At 37.0% G+C, this 17,413-nt stretch overlaps 2 protein-coding genes across 4 annotated transcripts; both read right to left on the bottom strand.

Moving 5' to 3' along the window:
• Positions 1 to 3,359: 3,359 nt before the first annotated feature.
• LOC112564206 (14 kDa phosphohistidine phosphatase-like) lies at positions 3,360 to 9,157 on the bottom strand. 3 transcript variants are annotated; one of them, XR_003099177.1, is made up of 5 exons: positions 9,001 to 9,157; positions 8,404 to 8,746; positions 8,030 to 8,154; positions 5,452 to 6,284; positions 3,360 to 4,953 (listed from the first exon to the last, which is right to left on the bottom strand). XR_003099177.1 is itself a non-coding variant. In XM_025238869.1 (4 exons), the coding sequence occupies exons 2-4, from the start codon at positions 8,567 to 8,569 to the stop codon at positions 6,198 to 6,200; spliced, it is 378 nt and encodes a 125-aa protein (XP_025094654.1). In that variant the 5' UTR covers positions 8,570 to 8,746; positions 9,001 to 9,157; the 3' UTR covers positions 3,672 to 6,197. The 3 variants fall into 3 exon arrangements, 1 of the variants encoding a protein (XP_025094654.1); XR_003099176.1 differs by having other exon boundaries at positions 3,672 to 5,564; positions 6,100 to 6,284; XM_025238869.1 differs by having other exon boundaries at positions 3,672 to 6,284.
• Positions 9,158 to 11,880: 2,723 nt separating this feature from the next.
• Positions 11,881 to 16,155, bottom strand: LOC112564198 (mitotic spindle assembly checkpoint protein MAD2A-like). The gene is made up of 5 exons (XM_025238852.1): positions 16,058 to 16,155; positions 14,483 to 14,629; positions 14,242 to 14,362; positions 13,820 to 13,920; positions 11,881 to 13,277 (listed from the first exon to the last, which is right to left on the bottom strand). Exons 1-5 carry the CDS (start codon positions 16,122 to 16,124, stop codon positions 13,111 to 13,113), a joined length of 603 nt encoding a protein of 200 aa, XP_025094637.1. The 5' UTR covers positions 16,125 to 16,155; the 3' UTR covers positions 11,881 to 13,110.
• Positions 16,156 to 17,413: the final 1,258 nt, after the last annotated feature.

Raw genomic sequence — 17,413 nt, 5'->3', positions numbered from 1 at the left:
TACGCTTACGATGTCGGTTCTTGCTGTCGTCGTCCTCAGACGATGAGTCGTCGCGGGCGACAGCCGCCTCATTACGCATGCAGCGCCGTCGCCGGTTTTGCTTGGACTGCTGCTGCTGCTGCTGATGATGATGATGATGCTGCTGTTGCTTCTGCTTCTGTTGCCGTCGCTGTCGGTTTTTCGTGCTAGCCGCACGACCAGACGGTGGCACGCGCCTTCTACGTCTGGAGGGCTTTTCAACTACGAGCCGAAGGCGGAATCCTGGTATGTTTCTCCGTTGAGACGTGGTCTTGCGTGTACCAGAAGTTTGACGACCTCTTCTCCCCCTGCTCTCTCTGCTCGTGGAGGCCTCCGACACTTCATAGGAAGAGGCTTGCGAAGCCGGTTCGTTGATGTGGCGAAGCAGACTGAAGCGGTCTTCCGTGATCTCCTTTACCCGTCCGGCTTGGATGGCTCGTTGCAGCACCGAGTTGATCTGGTCTATGGAGTATTTGCCAACGTCGCGGCACAAGCGGTTGCGGATGGAGGTGAGCGAGTAGCCGCGTTGATTGCTGAGCTTCTTGATGGCCTTTAACAACTGGGACATTGTCAGCCGAAGACGCATCCTCTGTCCCCGTCCTGATGAGCTGCCTGCAGCTGACATGGTCGTCGCTGACTTGGTCATCGCAATCGCCAGGATATGACGAGCTTGTTGCAGTCAGTGGACGGTCAGCAAAATGAAGGTAGCAAGCTGGCTAAACGGGGGCCTTTTATACAAAAGATCCATGCCAACACTGGCGTAAGCGTTGCCGCGGAACGCTGTTGTCCTAGTAACAGAACTACAAGGTAGATGGCAGGGTTTGTTTTTTTAATTGCCTGTTTGTATGGTAATAACGTGGCTTAATATAAAAACTTGAACTTCGTATAATTGGTGCATGCCGGAAAATGTATTTTCCAGAATTGTTGGCCGTATTGAATATTTCGGTAATTTTACAACTTTGGAGGTTGCCATGTGAGTCACAGCACGATCTACACGTCTATGGCTCCAGGGAAAGCAATGACGTCGTGGTCTATGACAACATCAAGTAAGTAAAGCCACGTCATTGCCAAGCGACCTGCCGCTGTAAAGACGACTAGTTACTATGTTGATGTATCTAAATATAAAAACTTGAACTTCTTATAATTGATGCATGCCGGAAAATGTATTTTCCAGAATTGTTGGCCGTATTGAATATTTCGGTAATTTTACAGATTTGGAAGTTGCCATGTGAGTTGTAGAACGAGCTACACGTCCATGACTCCAGGGAAAGCAATGACGTCGTGGTCTATGGCAACACCAAGTAAAGCCAAATCAAATCAAATCAGACTTTGAGCATAAAATTACCTGGAAATAAAATATTTTAAAAATTCATAACCTGGAAGCTTTTTGAGCTACAGAAAAAGCTTGATCACTGAAGACAAAAATCTATTCTTCTATGTACTTTCCCTTTTCCTTATTACTGATTCACAAATCCCCTAGGAGTATACTGTATATAACTTCAAAAAAGGTAGAGTGTGTTTGTGTGTGTAGTTCTGGCTAAGGGTTGAGCAAAAGCACGTTTGTCCGAACGTGACCTGTGTGTGTTACTCCTTTCGTCGGCTGTCCTTTGTGTATTTTCCTCTGGAGCATCTTTAATGAGCGTTTATTTTATTCTGTATGATATACAAAAAGCAAATTTTGACAATGGCGTCATTTTAGAGGAAAACATTAGAGGAAGAGACGGTCTTCAGCATTTCCCCTTCATGAGAAAGGTTTCTCCCACCTTCAAACTTCCCTTCCCTATAGAAAAATGACATAACTCTAAAAATAAATTGCTGGATAGATTTTTGTTCTTTTATTTCACATTAAACTTTACAGCTCATTGACAAAAGCCATCTCTTTCTCTTTGTTTTCCAATTTCTTTCTTTATTATGTAAAGGGACAGTTACTAGCCAAATTTTTTATAATAATAGCGAGTGTAAACTCACTTTTACGTGCGTGTATATTATGTGTGGGTGTGTGCGGGCGTCAACCTTACAAAAAATATATAAAAGAACGTTGTATACGTAAAGTAACACCATGGTCAACATGTGCAGCATATTTCTCATTATCGGTCATCTAACACAGTGGTTCTCAAAGTGTGGTCCGCGGACCACTAGTGATCCCCGGGCATAAGTCAGGTGGTCCATGGCTGCAGTCGTCATATGTCAGCAAAGTGATGTTTAAAGTGATGCATTCCTCGCATTAACATTTTAATTACAAAGAACGAGGTATGTAGTTTTATGTCAACTTATTACTATACTACTGTCACAAAAGGACATTTAGTTTTGAATTGTAATGAAACAAATGCGGCAATTTAAATTGGAAATTCATAGTACAGAGGGATTTTAGGCCTTGGTGGTCCGCCATATTTTTTACTTAAGTAAAGTGGTCCGCGGTCCGAAATACTTTGAGAACCACTGATCTAACAGACGTTAGTGTCGAAAGTGAAAACACGCATCTGCTCGAAAAAAGTGAGGAGGGGTGGGGAGGAGGGTGTTACTCCTGACTGAAAATAAGTGTGAATGTGTGTGGTGGTAGTGTTCGACGCCGTACGTCTGAAACCAAGATGACATTTATTCTGCAGGTGAGTTGCACAGTTTAAAAGCCAGGTGTGCACGACGAAAGATTTGTACCTACGACCCTGTCAATGTGACAAACTCTAGGCAGCGCCATCCGATAACCCATGAGTCTCTGTGTGCAAGCGTGCGTCAGTACGTGTGAGAGCAAGGACGTGTATAGGTGGATTGCTATCTGCCAAGACCAACTCTGGCTCTTGCAAAGTGATCCGCTGTTAGTCTCGGCGAGCCGTAACAAAGAATGTGACTAAACCGGAAGCTTTCTTGAATCATGCCTCGTTTTAACAGTTTACTGGAAAAATAATCGTCTGCCAGCAGTCCAAGGATATTCGTGATGAGAGAGAGAGAGAGTGAGAAAATTAAAGAACTATAAAGCTGCTGAACCAGATGGGATAATAGGGTAATTACTACAGCACTCCTGCTCAAGTGTAGTTTACTTTCTTAAAAAATTATTCAATGATAAGAGTATCACGAAAAATAAACTGAATAACATGCCCGGCCACTTCAAATTAAAAAAACAAACAGTAAGACAAGTAATGCATTTCGACTAAGGTCCAAGTAAAAAAGAAAGGGGGAGAGTGAGTGAGAGACGGTATTGAGCTTTTAGGTCACCTTAGATCTGTCACTAATACTAGCCTCATTTTCTCAAATTTAATTGTTTTCTAATCTTTCGAGACTATACAGCAATTCGATATTTGTGACAATGACGCCATTGGCAACCGAAAAATCGCAGCACAACCACGTTCTTCAAATATTTATTTAGTAAGCAACCCCTGTTAATTATTAAATCTCATACAAAAATCTATTGATCGTTCCAAATGATTTATGGGGAAAATGATCTGCGTTTCCTGCTGACGGCGATGATGTCGTAAATAAGCGCGGGTGTATCAAGCTCACGATCCCACATGAGATGTCGGGACAAAGCTGGACACCATGATTTGTGGCCCTGTGGAACACAGAAGCTAAGTGGTTGAGTACGTCCCAAACCCTTCCAAGCACACATACAAACGCACGCACACTTAAAAAACGCCACTGCCTTTTCAAAAAGCAAGTTATCCTCGTCAAAAATCGTTATAATTCTTCTTTAAAGCAACGACTGCGTCAATGTCTCGAATCACCAAGAGATCACAATTGCATTGCAAACGTTAAACCAGGATTAATGCTGTCAGTACATGAAAAGTACTCCCAAAATATCGAAATATTTTCAGTTTAGTTCTCTCTCAAAAAAATAAAATAAATAAAAGCAATTACTTTCATCAGTAACAGTCATTGGAGCAAATATGAAAAGTCGAAGGAAAAAAACATCTGAATATGAGAAATATAATTATCTGCACAGTAGATGGCTCATAGATATTTTTTGGCTAGCAGCAAATATTTTTTAAAGTTTTTCCGCTATCAATGCTGCTAAAAGATAAGTTAACAGCACCATCAAGTTTGTAAAGCCATAGTGGGCAGTAAAAAATAAATCCAAAAATTGTAGTTTGATAAATTTGCTCTAACATTACAAATCTAGACACATAACGTATCCTTCAACCTTTTTTTAAAAACTCATGCCAGTAGCGAATTAATAACACCACAGCAGAATATGTTAACAAATGTGATACACTGCAAAAATCAGATATAAAATAATGGCATCACCTTTTTTTTTTTATCAACTTCCGTTTTCTGAATGAAAGTTATCTTTCACAGATGTTTTGATCTGAACAAAACTAACATAGCTTTAATCTAAGATAAGAAACAACAAAACTTAATCAATTTCTCAACATCAATTTCGCGAAACATCATTAATGAATTCTACACCTTTTTATCTTTAAGGAAACCAAAACGTATGACACACCTAGGTGCCTGACACACTCTGTAAACAGAACACATCCTTTTAAAATATTTGAAGTTTTCAAGGCAAACTTGACATCAAAAAGGAGGGAGTACTTTCATTTGCCCTCAATGATTTTTTGCTTTCCAAATTAAGTACACATTTTAGGTCAACAAATTTATGTGTATTAAAACACGTTACAATTATATTATGGCAGTCATATTTTCTTTCTCAGAAGTCTTTGCCAGTGTCCTTCAAAATCACACTTTGTTTCTAGAACAGCCTTCAGTGTTTATTACATTGTACTCATGCTCATATAATCTGTCATCTAATATAAATAAATGTACAATTGCACAAATACATTTTTATGTCCTCAATCTTGCAATCATCTTTAATAATATTTTTTAAGTATACAAAGAAAAGCATAATATATTACTTGATTTTGTAGCATGTTCCTAACCAACACAGCAACACCAGAAGCAAGCTGTTTAGTTTTGCGAGGTCTTCACAATGGTGTCCAAGCACTAGTGATAGCGATAACAAGGAAAATGAGCAACGACATCAAAAGACAAACTCTCTGAAGGCATTTTCCATTATATTATGGCTCCAAAGTTACTGGTATCATTGGCAAAAAATCATGTTAAAAGTCTTCAAGAACTTTATTCCTCTCTCCCCATCCTTCATCCTTATTTTTCACTCTTTCCTTCTTTGGCATGCAGAATGAGCTTAGTGGATGCAAGAACGAAAAAATCAACAAGGAGAACATTTTATTCTTGTTTACACGAGAACAGCTAAATTTTACTGACAATTTAAAGCTTTTAAGTTAATGTACAAGTTGTACAATTTGTTACTTGCAAAGCTGCATCAAACACATGACACTAATGCCTTAAGAAGTATTAAAATTACAAGACGTTAGTGGAGAGCTTTCTGTAGTTATGACTATAGTTTTCACAACTTTCAACAAGGCAACTGCAATTACCTGTAAAACAAATCATCTAAAATAAAATCATGGAACTGCTCACTTCTAGAAGCATTTGGAAGAATGAAAAGATTTATGTTAAAAAGATGTGCTTCACTGATCCATATCAACCTGAAGGAATCCTCTCTCAGCAGCCCACCCAGTGTTATTCCTGATCTGAGTGTAAAATAACACCAAATAGAAACATTTACAGTATATTTAAGTTCTAATGAATGCACATATGAAATTAATTATTCCTATGAGATCTTCTGCACTTGCATAATTTGCTAGACAGCTGAAACTAAATAATGTGGAAAAAGTAAATTCAATTTTTTTCTTTCAGTTGCACTGTTTTTGGTCTTTCTCCAGTTTCCTATTATTAGGTTATTACTAAATTTGTAATCTAAGACACAATCATAACTGGCTTAAAATATGCTTACAAGTATTCTGAATTGTTTAAAAAGCTCCTAAACTCCTTCCTTTTACAAATATTGATCCACAGACTAAAATAAACAAAATAATACCATTATATATCACTTCAGAATATGGTGGGCCAAAAATGATGAAAGTCCATTGTATTTCAAATTTCCCCTGAAAATAAGCTATCAACCAGGGTTTAACATTTTCTATAATAAAAATAATGAGCTTTTATATGTTGACAAATAAATGGTTTAAATTAAAAAAATTTAAAAATTAAAAGAATAGCACATACCACAATCTGCAAAACTTTGGTGCAAGTAGGACCTAGCAAACATGGTAAGGGAAATAAAAATTGTGAAAGCTTTTGGATTGCTTCCCATTAAGCAAATCCTAATCTGACCAGGTGATACTTGTGTAGTCTGGAAAATGCTCTTCCAACAGACCTGCTGTTGTTGCATGGTTTGCAGGGCCATAAGCCTAAGAGATAAAAAGATTGCTTAGTAAAATATGGTTTCAATTTCTAGATTCTACTGTAAGATGCAACAAGTACATGATATTTTCCCACTATCTGCAAACTTAAGTACCTCTTGCATTTAAATCTTATTCTATAGCTATTAACATTGCCAATATATCGCTGAAGTAGAACATTTACAAATACTGACATTTCGGTGGCCCAATAGAACTTTCATTAATGAACTGCTTATGATAAAATAGTTTTGCTATTTTAATGATTTTTTATAAGCAAATAAGTATGAAAGTATTGCATTATAGCTGTTATAAAGATACTGGTACTTTTTGGAGTGTGGTTTTTAATATTTTTTGAATATGTTAGTTCATTAGTTTGCAGAAATTAGCTGATTCAGATATAGTCTTTTATAAAACCTTAACTTCTGTAGATTAAATATCTACTATTTCAGGAGATGTGGTTACTTTCACTGGGGCCAGTCATTTCGTCCCCAAACCATATCACCCCACCACGAGTCAAATCGTTATAACCATGATTATATTGTCCCAGATAAGACCACATTGTCTCAACACTGGAAGCCAAATCGTTTCAAGCCTAACAAATAAACCGATCACTGATGACAATGCCAATGTTGGAGAATGTTTTCTTTTGAAGTGGGGAGTTTATGCTCAACAACAGTGGTCTTGAAGCACTACTGTAGTAAGATGTGCTTCAGGCTTAATGAATTAACTGCTAGACACTTCACCTTCTATAGTGACATCATGACCAGCTATGAGTAGAACATGGGTGAAAAAGAAGTTACTTCACTTGATTTTCAATAAACCATGTGTCTAGTAAAACATGTTCATTGACAGTAAGTCTGTAATGAGACAATCATGAAGATAAGATGAATCTGAAGTTGGAGCAGCTATATGTGAAATTCCCTGAAAAGCTTAAGAATGGACAAGTAACAACTTCAGGGGAAATGATCTCTATCTTTTTTGTCTCGCCTGATGTATTCTTCTGCCAATGAACTTTGTTTGGATCTGTTCTAGGTTGTTCCTGCCAATGGGTGTGATGCCCTTTCATCTTGATGCCAATTTCTTTTGACCAGGGGATACTTATGTAGACAAATAAATAAATTTCCAAAATTGCATGGCAGGGTCAAGACACTTGCTTGAAAAGAGGCCCTATTTTTCTAAGGCTGACCCTTCGATGGAGGAAAAGGCAAATTTACATGCTGTTGATAAACCCTATAGTGTTTATATTAAATATATAACATTTAATACAATCCCTAAACTAAAGACTAAATTAACAGAAAAGCTTTTATTTGAAAAATCTTTAAAGGAGAAAATTGCATTAAATATAATTGTGAGATATGTTCTCTGGATATGTCTTGCCAAGCTGCCATTTTTTTAATAGTAAGATTGTGCCTAAACTTATTTACATCACTGTTGCAAAAGATGGCTGTTTGCATATGGATTGTATTTAAACCACCTATGGCATGGCTCTCTAAGTAATATCTGATGTTAATAACTACTTGTGTCATCTGTGATTGATTCCTCTTTCGGGTCTAGTATAATTCAGCTTTTCATGGTCTTTTTAAGAATGATATAATCATAGCTGGGATAATTTAACTCAGGTCGTAGGGCATGTGTTTTTAATGTCAAAAAAAAAAATGTGTTCAATGACATTAGAACAATAAAATTACTTGTATACATATACATGTATACAATTTCAAAATGCACATTTGTAGGAGAAATTTAATCTGTTTCACCTGGGATTTTCCAAATATTGTGATGGACTTATTTTCAGGATCATGTGTAATTTTTCCACCTCCCACACATTCACAGCTTATGCCTTCAGCTTCCAGGTTTGCATCCAGATAGTCATACATATCAGCTGAAATAAAAAATAATGATAATTAAGATCACAATTATGTAAGCATCCTGTTTCTACAAAGACTGGGAAAAGTTTAAAAAATAATTTTATAGCATTTGGTTTATTGTTATTTATTTGAAATTATTACAAAACCTATAATTATGAATGTATGCAGGAGTTTAAACATCCAATGTGCCATTATATAAGTGCAGACAAACAAATGGATATTTAAATCAGAAAATAGGTTTATCTGATAAATAAGTTGCTCACCATGAAAGTTTGCATCTGCTGTGCCCCGCACAATATATTTGTAATCACTGGTGTTGTTGCCCTCGTATATCTTGCAGAGAATATATTTAAAGGTTCCACTAGCATCTATCTGCACAGTTGGCACTTGAGCAAGCTTGGGGTTCACTGGTGCAGTTTTGCCTGGCATGGTTTCAGAGTCACGACTGCTTGACAAGATGCCACAGTATGCACAGCCATAGGCTTGCCGCTGTTTTGGTGCTCTAAACAGCTCTCTTGTTGCGATGTTTCACGAAAGTCGATTTTGCATGGAGCTGTTCGTGATTGTCCAAGACTACCAAAGCCACAGGATTATCACTGCCTGGCCCTAAATAGATTTCGAGATGCACAACACTGTTATATTATCGTTTTATATGCATAGCAACTTCTTTCTATAGATACTTCTAAGATGTGTACTTACATTCAAAGTTTTTAAGTGTTTTACGCAGCATGCTGATTAACCGAAAAGGGATGATAGGCACTTTTCTTCGGTCGCATTAGTTTTTTCTGTTTTAATATTAGTCTGTTTTTTAATACGCAAGCATTTAAACACAGTCCTTTTGAATTAAAAAGAAGACTTACTGTACAACATTCGCGTGGGTAGTTTGGGCCATGCATACGCGGTGGATACCTCATTGTTGTTGATAACTTGTAAAATCAGAACGAGGCCCTTGTGCTAGGGAGGATTCTTTGTTCTACTTTCGTACTTCTATTTTTCACATATAATTTAAACACAAATACAAATATAATTTAAATAACAATAAAGATAAAAATATAAACACAAATAATCAAGTTTTTTCCCAACATTTACGCGAAAACACGCACAGAATAAAAGTAAACGAAGCAAAAAAGCAAAACAAAATCAGATCACATGATTTTATTAAGGTATTATTATTAATTTTATTAATCGTGAAAGATTTCGGCCGAATGTTTCTCTCATCATGAGGATTATTAAATGGCATCACTTCCTGCCACAATGTCAATGTCACTCGGTGTTTCCATCTGCTCCCTGCCGTCAGCACCAGACATCTCCTCACTGCGGGGCGTTGGCATCGTCGGCGTCGCCGTCACCTGCGCCGACGTTGCAGTCGTCCTCGTCGTTCTCGGCTGGCGACTCGTCGCTGGCGGCCGCCTCCTTTTGCATGCAATGCTGTCGCTGGTACTGCCGCAGATGCTTGTGCTTAGGTTGCTGCTTCTTCTGTTGCCATCGCTGTCCGCTGTTGTTGCGACGAGACGGTTGGGTTGTCGGTAGCACACGCCTGTTACGTGTGACACGCTTATCCGGGATGACCTTCAGGATGAATTTTGGTTTTTTACTCCCTTTAGACCCGGTCGTCGTGCGTGAGCCTGAAGGACGGCTCCTGCTCTCTCTGCTCGGGGAGGCCTGCGTCTCCGCAGTGGAAGACACCAGCGAGGCCGGATGGCTGATGTGGCGAGGCAGACTGAAGCGGTCTTCGGTGATTTCCTTTACCCGTCCGGCTTGGATGGCTTGTTGCAGCGCCGAGTTGATCTGGTCATTGGAGAACTTGCCAACGTCGCGGCACAAGCGGTTGCGGATGGAGGTGAGCGAGTAGCCGCGTTCATGGCTGAGCTTCTTGATGGCCTTTACCACCTGGGCAACAGTCAGCCGAAGACGCATCCTCTGTCCCCGTCCTGATGAGCTGCCTGGAGCTGACATGGTCATCGTTGACTTGGTCATCGCAATCTCAGGATCTGCCGAGCTTGTTGCAGTCAGTGGACGGTCAGCAAAATGAAGGTAGCAAGCGGTTAAACGGGGGCCTTTTATACAAAAGATCCATCCCAACACTGGGGTAAGCGTTGCCGCGGAACGCTGTTGTCCTAGTAACAGAACTACAAGGAAGATGGGGGTGGTTTTTTTTTTCATTGCCTATCTGTATGGCAATACGCTGAGGCTTAATATAAAAACTCCAACTTAGCCCTCTTTGGGGCATGCCGGACAATATTTTTCCAGAATTGTTGGCCGTATTGAATATTTCGGTAATTTTACAGCTTTGGAGGTTGCCATGTGAGTTGCAGAACGAGCTACACATACATGGCTCCAGGGAAAGCAATGACGTCGTGGTCTATGACAACATCAAGTAAGTAAAGCCACGTCATTGCCAAGCGACCTGCCGCTGTACAGACGACTAGTTACTATGGTGATGGTATCAGCGAAACTGCGAAACAAAGGATTCACGTTTTTGGTTTTTTTCATCACGCGAATGGTTGAACAAAAATATGGTAACTATAAAACAGATCTGAAAATTAAGATCTGTTGTACGTAAAGCGTTTTGAGTCTGGCAAAAGACGCCATGTAATTTTTTTTTAATTATTAACATATGGTGACGTAAAACTTAGGACGTAATAAAATCAACAATTATATGTTTATGGGGATTTTATTCAGGCCACAGAATCATGCATCTCGATCTTTTGCGCTGTAGAAATATGAATCTTTGTAAGGGCCTTGTCTATGTGGAAAAAAAACTCCAAAATGTGTACTAATAATGTGTACTTTGGTATCTGGAGTCGCTTGATTGGCGGAATGGCTGTTCTCCGTCTCTTCATCCTCTGGTGTCTACTGTTTATATCTTCATTTCTGTTGCACTACTACTCTTGCTTTTATTTTATGAACCATTTTGTCAAGTAGTGGTCTGTACAGTCATCTCTGCACTGCTTAGATTTTGAATCTGTATATCAGCAATATAGACTTAACGCCCCACCCCCTTGCTCCATCAATTTTCTATAATGTTTATGCAACCGCTGTGACACTCGTCTTTGCCACAAGCGCACATTGACGATGTGCTCCACAGTCGGCGTTAAAAGATAGGCTAAACACATGCACTTAAAATCTTTGAGTTGGTGTCACTATAACTTCGGTTCAAAGCACATCCTCGGACCTTCCTTTTCTGCAAGCATTGTCTGCCAGTCCTTTTGCTGCTGTCTGCAGGTTTTTCTCTCTTGTATTGAAGGCTATTGTCTTTATATATGTTTGCTGATGTTTTTGGTTTCTGTAAATTTTGTATCTTTTGTGTATTTGCATTGCTTTTGTGGAGCACGTTCAACCTACTATTAAGGAATATATATATAAGCCCATTTATTCTAAAATGATCGTCTTTTCTTTAGACTTGAAATTACACTTAAAAATCTTCCTCAGGGTCCAGGTTGCCTTTGAGTATGCATGCTGTTATTAAAGTACAAGCTTACTGTCACCATTAACTCCTGCTTTCTGTGTGCAGTTACAGAAATCCTTTCTCACAGTAAAATATATTTTACAAGATCACTTGTGTTTTTGTTATCCCATCAAAGGGGTATTTCTAGTAGAAATATCTGACAAAATGACAGTTTCTATCGGTCATGGCAATAAATGTTAATTTGATGTCACACCTGTTGGTTTTAATGTAACAAATTCTCTCCCCTTTGCAACTCTCAAGCATCAAACACCCAAAAATACAAACACATCATGAACCGACAATAATAAATTTGAACACACTGAGGACAGTAAGAAATTATTTTAAAAAACCCACCAATCAGGGATAATGTGTGACTGTATAAGTAGGTTTTCCAATGAAATATATGGAAAACTCAAAGCAAAAGGCAGCAGAGAAAATAGTGCAAAAATGGTAAAATTACCCAATACTAATTGTTCAGCACTATAGAATGACAAAAGAAATAAAAAGTAAGACAGGATGCTAGGCTAAGCTAGGCTGTAAATACCAAAATTGGTAAGTTAATAATATTACCATCTTATACAAATGACAAAAGAAAAATCCATTTACTTTAATGAAATCTTTATAGAAAACCTGCAAGAAAATTTTGTTTTCATCGAGAAATTTGTTCTTTTTTCTTCCAGCAATTTGTTCTGTTCTGATCACAGAGTCCAACAAGTAAATGCGCAATAATAAGTTTAAAATTACAACATGTGTTCATACAATCTTAAGTGTCATTGATGTACAAGCTTTTTCTTATTATCCTTTCTGCTACCTGAGCACAGCTTCAAATAACCTACACTGATAAAGAGCATAGAACATCTTTGAACATAAACTAAAAGTGGTGATTGTTTAGTATATACAATTTACTGCAATGCAGAATGATGTTTTAGTGACTTTCATGAGCTAGTTTGACTTTAACTTGAACCATTAATGTTGTTTATATACCAAGTAAATTGATTGAAAACGAGCATTAAAAGTAAATAAGAGAAAAAAAAATAGATGACTAAAGTAATCTTTGCAAATAAAAGAATGGTAAAATAATAAATTAAATGCAACTATCTGTGGCAAAATAGTGTAATAATTAATATACACGTAAATCCTTGTAGAAATATACAAAAATCCACTTTGCAACACATTACCTTTTATTTATAAATAATAATAACTAAAGCAAATTTATTTGATCTTTAGCGGTAAGAGATGTGAAAGCAAGAAATCTACTCAAATAAATACAAATTTACTTGTTAAAGGCTTCTGTAAATGCACTTTTGCATTATTAAAATCTGCTCTACGATCTGCATTTCTTTATAACAAATGAGTTGAATATTTTGACCAGAAGGTAACAGGCCAGTCAATGCCAAAGTACCTAACAGTTAGTCTTTTACCTTGACAGGATCATGATGTCACAGCAAAGTGGTGCTCCTTTCAAGCACACATTTTTTCACTTCTGACATTAGTCATTTAACACTTTAAAGAAGGTCCTCCTTCAGTCTGTTTTTCTAAAGGCAACCATAGCATCAACTTTGTGAATAGTGGTGGAGAAAGAACGGAGGCGCACCTCTTCAGAATTTATGATAAAGTGGGGACCAGATTCCCCCCATGCAGATGGTACTTCGGCATCTTTGTCTGTATAAACCAAAATGTCAAAGGCACCTGAACAGAAAAAAAGCAAAACCAAGTCAAGAGGTTGCTTATAACTCTGCTGAATAACACTGGCACATCACATTACACAGCAGTATTTCAATCTTCAACACTCAACAAATTTACCCAGAAGAACTAAAAACTCCTTTTTAGTTTAAGTGATGGATAAAAACAACAAAATGTTAATACGATTCCATTACAAAATAAAACCACATCATGTATGGCACTGTTGGGTTGATGCAATTGTACAAGTCACGATCAAAGATCTCCCCACCACACACTCATATCACATTACATAAGCACTTCTGTTTTACTACGTACATTTAAAATATATATTTTGGCTTAGAATGTAAAAAATGGACCATGAGTGGTTAAAAAGAAAGCTGAAGGATAAAGCATGTTAGAGATTATGCTTTTCTGTAAAGCAATACTCATTTTACAAAATTTGTACACAAAAAGTAGTCAATGTTAATGGCTCTGACAAATCATGTGATCAGCTAAGCATAGGTTTTAGGTAAACTTAATCACAGAAACAGCATGAATGGAAAACTTACAAAGAGATTCCAGAAGTGGCAGAAATGTGACTGTTGCAGTGATCTGACGAATAATAGATTTTATCTCTTCTTTAACTTCTTTCTCAGTTTTGTCTCTCTTCCTGAAATTGAACAAGAAACACTGATGATTTATGATCCATCAAAAACATTCAAAGCAAAAAAAATTGTGCCTAATTATAAGAAAGCTAAATGATCTACATGTTCATAATAAATTGTTATTAAAGCAACTTTAATTAAAAAAAAAATAATTTTTTTTGCATTTACAGGACAGTAATTTAATACTTTAAAGAGTTTTTTTTTAAACAGTCTGAGTTACACTTATTTAAGAAAGAAAGACCTGCAGTTTTCAGGAAAGCTGCAGGAACACAACATGAAAAATAAATTTATGAATGAAAAAAGCAAGAAATTAAAATGGCACGAACGTAGTGGAATCAGCCGTCTTGTCACACTCAATGTCAAACTGCCAGCGCTCCAGAACTTCATTATTATCAACACGTTTGATAACAAGCACCAGTTTCTGAACAATCAGTTCATTCAGCCACTCTGAAAATTAAACAACACAAATACAAAGATAAAAAAAGGGATAAAAAAAGTATCTGAAAATAGTGACAAATTTTAACTTAAATGTCTGACAATAAAAAAGGGAAATAAAACTTAGCATACCTTTAACTTGTCCAATCACTTCTTTGAGATACTTCTGCAAATCTTCATTTGTTGTAACAAGCAGTGTAAGTCCATACTGCTGTTCACGTGTGAAGGTCTCTGGTGGGTAAATGCCCCGTTGATAAAGTATACTGTTGATTCCATAATCTGTTAAATATAAACAAATAACTTTAGTGTTACAGATGTATGTTTGAAATAAATGCAAAACAGACTTTAATAAAACTGCAATAAAGCTACTACAATGCTAAATAATAATAATGAGCAATTATCTAGTGCTCTTTCCAATAATTTGCTCAGAGTGCTTTACAGAAATGATATACAGACCTACCCAAGTAAACTAAATCACTAAAAACTATGTACCCATAATTGCATATAACAGACACGCTCACTTCTACAACAGACAAACCTACTCATACACAAAGTAAATACTGACATGTTTTATATGCTCATGATCAGGACAGAGTCAGGGTTAAGTCACTGTTCTGAAAAAATGTGCTTAAGTTTGGACTTAAAGGTGGTAAGAGAATCAGAGTGAAGAAGGATAATAGATAATCTGTTCCAAGTTGATTGGGCTTGGTAGGAAAAAAAAAAACACCTGTCCATACATCTTTGTCTTAGTGGGACTTGAAGAAGCTTGGTGTCACAAAATGAGCAAAGAAGTCGTGCAGGTGTATAGACGGGAGTAAGTTCTGAGAGATACCAAGGACCAGTGCCAGAAATGGTGGAGTAAGAGTGGAAACCTTATAGGCTATATGATCCATGACTGCCAGCTAAAGAAGAGAGCGAATGATGGGAGATATATATTCATATCTAGATGGTCTGCAGATGATACAAGCAGCATTATTCTGGATCCTTTGAAGTCTATGAAGAAAATACTTTGGAATGCCACCCAAAAGAGAATTACAAATAATAGTCAATCCTTGAGAACATAAAGGCACAGAGTACAGTTTTAGTTGCATCAGTGGTGAGATAACGACATGTGGTACTAAATCCTATGAAGTATAAGGTAACCAATTCTGCAAACTTGAGAAATATGACTATAAAAAGTCAAACTTTGAAAATGATACCCAAACTGCAGACAGAGGTGGAGAAAAGAATAGTTGAGCTGTTTATGGACAAAGACCGAGAAAGAGAAGGACAACTCAGAAATTTCTTGAAACAACAGTTCAGTCTTGTCATCATTCAGTTGCAGCCTATTCTGGAGCATCCAGGACTTTACCTCATCTATGCATTCATGTGTCTGTGTCAGCAGTAAGTGGAGCTGACTGATAAACCTATGTATCGTATGCAAAACTCACGTATTTTAAATTTCATTTGCTTAAAAATATATAATAGAGTATTTCATTAGATCGTCATTCGTATCATTACTATGTATTAATAATGATGCTATAGTCATTTGAAATGCCTGAAAAAAATACTGATTTTTAATTACTGTTGGACATTCTCAAGCGAAAAGGGTATGAAGATTTGTCGCTGAAACCTTATCAGGAACATTAAAGATCTTTATGAATTCCTCATATTTTCGCCGAACATTTCAAAGAATAAATATGAACTTATAATTTCTGTTTTACTTACGGAAGAATTCAGCAACGATTTCCGACGATCCCTTCAAAGTTATTGCTTGCCGCACAGTGGACGCCATTTTAAAATCTCGCGCTTACAGTCGCAGCTAAGGGTCAAGGTCGTTATCTAGGTAAACTCAAACTCAGTCAGCTTGATGATAATAACAATAAGCGCATTTGTATAGCTCCTTTCTCCAGCAACAGCAGTAATAAGAGTGCACTTGTGCTTCTCTGTCAAAAAGACAAGCTCAGTGCACTGCACAGGAAGAGCAAGTAAGTGTCCGATGAAAGCAAAACAAAGCACGAAGGTGAAGCTGTGCTGTAACAACAGCAGACGATGCATCCATGGCTATAGGAAAGAAGATTGTTGCTACAATCAAATCAGTTTCTCATTTTTTTTTTCAAAATTTAAAACCAGTGTATTTACTTTCATTTACTACTTTTGGAGGTTTGTGTATGAAAAATCACTTTCATGAAGTTATTTAAGGAAGGGAACGTACTTTGCATGCCATTGATTGGCCATTAATACTTTAAGAATTAAAAACCAGACATCATCCACTTAATTATTCATTGGCTCAGTGCACATATGATTTTCCCGAACATTATATACTGTCATTCACAATGAGTAGTCCTGTCCTATTTTAAGTGTAGGCATCGCAATTAACTTTTAATTAAACTTTTGCGCCTAAGGTAAAAAGTGGTCCTTCGACAAAAGAATCACGCCACGTCGATATTTAAAGACTCGGCGAAAGGCTATATATTTATATATTATGCCTAAACTTTACGCCGATTAATGTTATGCTGTGATATCTATATATATATAATTATATGACTTTGCCACGTTGGGTTGTGGGGCCGACGATTCCACAGATCAATGTTCTCGGCCATCTGAATTTAGATGAGCATATAATATAATTATTATAATATCTATATAATATAAAAATACATATTATGTATTCTTTGGTGTCATTCGTGTATATATTTCCTTGATTTTTTTTTTCTTTTAGCAAGCCATTTCACCCTCTACATAACCTCTATATATGATTTTACGTTACGATTACCACACAAACTGTCAAGGAATCGTTTGTAAAAATAGTTAATTACTCTTCCAGTGGATAAAACTTATACTCAGGTCAAAGCACAATGATATGTTAATTGTGATTCGATATGCCTGACTGCTGAACCGGTAGTTTTTCTAAGCATAAGAATATTTAATAAAACCTAATTAGGGGGAATTGTGATGCCTGCATGGTTGAGATCTACTGCAGGCATCAACATTCTTCGTCTTTTTGTGATTCACATTAGTTGATAACATTAATTATTACAGGAAAAAAATTGTTTTAGAAGTGTGCTGTGTCAGCAAATGGCA

The sequence above is a fragment of the Pomacea canaliculata genome, linkage group LG1, assembly GCF_003073045.1.
Source record: "Pomacea canaliculata isolate SZHN2017 linkage group LG1, ASM307304v1, whole genome shotgun sequence".
Taxonomy (NCBI): domain Eukaryota; kingdom Metazoa; phylum Mollusca; class Gastropoda; order Architaenioglossa; family Ampullariidae; genus Pomacea; species Pomacea canaliculata.
This window is presented reverse-complemented; position numbering and strand designations above follow the sequence as displayed.

Bases quoted from the DNA above. Each gene is read 5' to 3' on its own strand.
- LOC112564206 (XM_025238869.1), bottom strand. From the start codon at position 8,569: ATGCCAGGCAAAACTGCACCAGTGAACCCCAAGCTTGCTCAAGTGCCA. The intron at 8,155-8,403 runs GTGAGCAACTTA...TTTTTATTTCAG, and splicing joins AGCAGATGCAAACTTTCATG to CTGATATGTATGACTATCTG. The intron at 6,285-8,029 runs GTGAAACAGATT...TTTATCTCTTAG, and splicing joins CAATATTTGGAAAATCCCAG to GCTTATGGCCCTGCAAACCA.
- LOC112564198 (XM_025238852.1), bottom strand. From the start codon at position 16,124: ATGGCGTCCACTGTGCGGCAAGCAATAACTTTGAAGGGATCGTCGGAA. The intron at 13,921-14,241 runs GTTCGTGCCATT...GTTCAATTTCAG, and splicing joins AAGACGGCTGATTCCACTAC to GAAGAGAGACAAAACTGAGA. The intron at 13,278-13,819 runs GTAAGTTTTCCA...TTTTCTGTTCAG, and splicing joins GCCACTTCTGGAATCTCTTT to GTGCCTTTGACATTTTGGTT.